General features: G+C 35.6%; 1 protein-coding gene and 1 pseudogene across 1 annotated transcript; both read left to right on the top strand.

Annotated features, from left to right (window-relative positions):
* Positions 1 to 124: 124 nt before the first annotated feature.
* LOC107490107 (uncharacterized) lies at positions 125 to 3,044 on the top strand. Its single transcript, XM_052261799.1, has 5 exons — positions 125 to 286; positions 404 to 430; positions 1,849 to 2,379; positions 2,776 to 2,841; positions 2,971 to 3,044. The coding sequence occupies exons 1-5, from the start codon at positions 125 to 127 to the stop codon at positions 3,028 to 3,030; spliced, it is 846 nt and encodes a 281-aa protein (XP_052117759.1). The 3' UTR covers positions 3,031 to 3,044.
* Positions 3,045 to 3,679: 635 nt separating this feature from the next.
* On the top strand, positions 3,680 to 3,790 carry LOC127748287 (uncharacterized; annotated as a pseudogene).
* Positions 3,791 to 4,204: the final 414 nt, after the last annotated feature.

Genomic DNA, 4,204 nt, shown 5'->3' with positions numbered 1-4,204 from the left:
TTGGGGACCGGTTGACAAATTTAATCCATTGTTACTTGTTGCTGTTGTATTGGATCCTCGGTACAAACTAGATTATCTCTGTTGGTGTTTGGAGGATGTTTATGACAACGAAGTGTCTACTAATATGACTGGTTTTGTTAAATTCACATTAGACACGTTGCATAAGTTTTATGAAAAAGAGGTTGCCGATGATAAAGGGAGGGATGATGGTGGAGATTCATCAAGAGATACTTTTGATGACACTATTAAAGTCTCAGCTGGTGCCAAGGGAGTTTCTGAAAATAGAGTGAATATGTGGAAAAAACAAAAAAGAGAGAAGGCTAATGCAGATAGCAAGTCAGATGTGGAGAGATATTTGGCTGAGGATACTGTGGAAGATGAGAATTTTGATATATTGGCTTAGTGGAAAGTGAATGCTTCAAAATACAGAGTTCTTTCTCTCATAGCCCGTGACATCTTAGGTATTCCAGTTTCAACTGTTGCTTCTGAATCATGCTTTAGCACTGGTGGACGTGTGGTTGATGTCTTCCGTAGCTCTTTATCACCATTAATGGCTGAAGCTTTGATATGCACTCAAAGTTGGTTGTGTCCTTCTAAACAAAGAGATGGAGATCAAGAGTTTGATTTATTTGATAACAGTCAAAAGATTGTTGAAGGTACATTTATGATATTTTTATTATTCATGACTTATTTATTTCAAGTACAAGTAATAATCTTTTATATGAAAAATGAGTAACTTTATATGTTTTGTAGGTTTCACTAATGCATCCACATCACAAGGAACAAGTTGACAACATTAATGGCTATTGATGGATGATGGTCATTCATGTGGAATTATTGTTTTGTAAACTTTAATATTTTGACTTGTTTAGTTATTATAAGACTAAGTTAATGTTTTATATTTAGAATGCATAAGACTTTAAGACTAATGTATAATATTGTATTGTTTGTATTGACTTAAATATTTAGTGCTATTAGACAATATTAGTATTGATTGTGGTTAATGGTTATGTTTTAATTTTAGAAAAGATAAGGTAATGTGAATGGTCCGGTTTTCACCCGGTATGGTCGTGGCCCGAAAGGGTATAGGTTTCATCGGGTCTAGGGTCGGGTTCGGGTCTCATAAATGGGCCCGGTACATATTTCGGGCCGGGTCTGGGTCGCATCAAACCCGGTTTCACCCGGCCCATGCACACCCCTAGTGTCATTTTAGTATCTCTCAGGGGAGGGGAGTGTCATTTTTCCTATATTATATCACCACTTTTATTAATACCCCTTTAATTAAATAAAAATAAAAATATATTTTTTATTTAATTTTATAAAAAGTCTTAAACATCCTTCCTTTATTTGATTAAACAAAAATATCCTTTTAAATTAATCAAATTTTAGAATTCAATTAATCATAATTTTATAGTTTCAAATAATTAAAACAACAAAATAAAAACATATTAAAAAAATAAAAAATCAAAATTGTTCTTCATCTGGATTAAACATATTAAAAAAATAAAAAATTAAAATTGTTCTTCATCTGGGTTCGGAAACCCTCTCGTTCACGCCTCTGAAGATTTTAGTATTCTTCATCTTCTTCTCTCCTCTTCCTATCCTCTCTCTCTGTCTCTCTCTGCTCGATCTCTCTCATCTGTCTCACTGTGCGTCGCACGCAAGATCTCTCATTCTCTCCTCTCTTGTCTCGCAATCGATGTCATCGCCGGCGTTTCAACGTCATGCGGCCTTCCCTAGGCTCCTCATGTTTAAATTATGGCTTAAATTATGTTAACCTCTTTTATTTTACGAATTATATGTACTATAGTTGCATTTTGGTAAAGAGGATCCATTTCTTATGTGCAGATATCTGGCAAGAAAGACCCTCCAATCAGCTCTTCCAAGAATAAGTTAAAAACACTCAGCTGGCAAGAACGACGGAAACTTGAAAGAGATAGAAAGCAGAAAGAAGAGGATGAGCAAACATTAGCAAAAGTGGAAGCTCCAATACCACAATCCAACATTGGGTTTAAGCTTCTCAAACAAATGGGTTATACGCCCAGTGCTGCCCTAGGCAAAGAGGGTTTGGGTAGGGCTGAGCCAGTGGGGATTGAGATTCGACGATCACGAGTTGGTATTGGCTTAGATGATCCTTACAAAGAGAAGAGGAAAAATGAGAAAATCATAGCTGAGAGAAAAAGGAGGAAAGAGGAGGATCTAATGCAAGACTTTGGGTTGAGACAGAAGTCGCGATGGCAGAGTAAGAGAGTTGTAGCCAATTTCCATAAGGCAAAGGTTGCCCTTGATCAATTAGAGAATAGAGAAATCATTGAACCGGAAAAGAATGAGAATGATAAAGAAGAGGAAGATGAGGAAGAGGAAGAAATAACAGAAGAGGTGCGTAACTAAAATGTTATATTTTTGGTTGAATGCACCTTTTAACCATGTTTTGGTATTGATTTATGCTGAATAACACATGGAAACAGCACAAATGCTTTCTTTTTCTCTTGATTTTAACTGCTCAGGCACACACATTAAGTCAATACACTTTCATTGCTGATTAATTTTCTCCTCGTTATACTCTAAATACGAAGCGATTTAAACAAATATTACTCATTGCACTTTGTCATCATTTGATCCATTTAAGCCGATCCTACCTAGCCATTGCACAAAGCTTACTTGTCGTTGTTGTATTTCTTATACTTTGAAATTCATTCTTGTTGAACTTTGTTAATCTATTCCTGCGTTCGTATTTGGTTGCGACTGTGATAGTGATACATGTAATCGATTCAGGATTTGCAAGAAGTTTTGATGAAACTGAGGGATGACCACAATTATTGCCTCTTTTGTGGATGCAAGGTGAGTAAACAACTCACACAGTTACTTTTTGTATATTTGTTTTGTCGTAATACTAAAAACCAAACTTTGACACTCTTGAAACTCATAATTATCTATAAATTAAATTTTGATTTTTATATGTTTCTTCAGTATGAATCAAAGGATGCTCTCTTTACCAACTGCACTGAAACCAATGAAGATGATCACTAACTTGATGGTTTCTGAGATGAACACCTGACTGTGCATTGTCATCTCTCTTCTTTTTTGCCAAGCACTCGTTCTCTTCTGGGCTGGGGTCCTCTTCGTCACCCAGTCGTCCTTGGTAAGTCCATGCATCATCACTTCCCCTGTTCTCCCTTTCCCAGATTCTCTTCTCCCTATATTTTGAGATGATGTTGAATTGGTAATCAATTAATTTGTTAGTGATTGAATCTTGAATTTGTTGCTGTCTTGCTGAATAATCACCGAGTTTAATTTTTTTTCTTTGCTAAAAATCATCAGAGTTGAATTTGTTACTGATTATCATCGAACCTTGAATTTGTTGCTGGCTTGCTCAAACACCCCCTATTATCTTTTCTATGCACTACTTGGGTATGTTACAATTTTTATATGACCGGGCTTACAATTTGTTGCTGTCTTGCTCAAACACCCCCTATTATATTTATCTCTACAGTCTTCATATTATACATTGCTTCATGATTTCAGTTTGTTTTTGCATGATATACTTCAAATGATAGCTTGTTTCCCCTGAATGAATTAAAATAAAAAATTGTAAACTGAACATATACCCCATTCGGGTATTTGGATCAAATAAAAGCAAACAAGCCAAAACCCCAATTGACAAAAGGAAAATACTGCCAGTCTTATGATTGGACCAAGAGCAAGAATGTTCATTTGTTTCACATTTTGATAGGAACATGCGGGTCTTTATACACTGTGATCTGTGAAGCCGTTTTATGTGATTACATTCTATTTTACGTAATCCTTTTACCAAAAAAGGAAAAAGAATCTGTATCCCTCAACCATTTCTTAATGGATGCAGCGCTTTGAGATAGTTAATGGTGTTACTGAAGTTGAAGGAATAGCAAAGGAGAAACCTGCAGGTGCTGAAGAGGATGAAAGTACTAATTACAAGATCACACATTTTCTTTAAATAGCATTTCAATTCATTCACTAATAACATTTTGATTTGGTTTTGTAGAAAAAGGAGTGCCTGCTTTTTGGCTCAATGCAATGAAAAACAATGAAGTGTTAGCTGAAGAGGTTAGTTGGTTCTATCAATAGTTGGTTCTATCTTCTTTCTTCACTAACTCTATACTCCAATAAACAGCAAGGGAACAACCAGTAACTGAAGAGATGCAAGGTTGGGGAATGACTTTTAAGG

The sequence above is a fragment of the Arachis duranensis genome, chromosome 5, assembly GCF_000817695.3.
Source record: "Arachis duranensis cultivar V14167 chromosome 5, aradu.V14167.gnm2.J7QH, whole genome shotgun sequence".
Taxonomy (NCBI): Eukaryota; Viridiplantae; Streptophyta; class Magnoliopsida; order Fabales; family Fabaceae; genus Arachis; species Arachis duranensis.
Note: the sequence above shows the minus strand (reverse complement) of the source record. Positions and strands in the feature narration are given on the sequence as shown.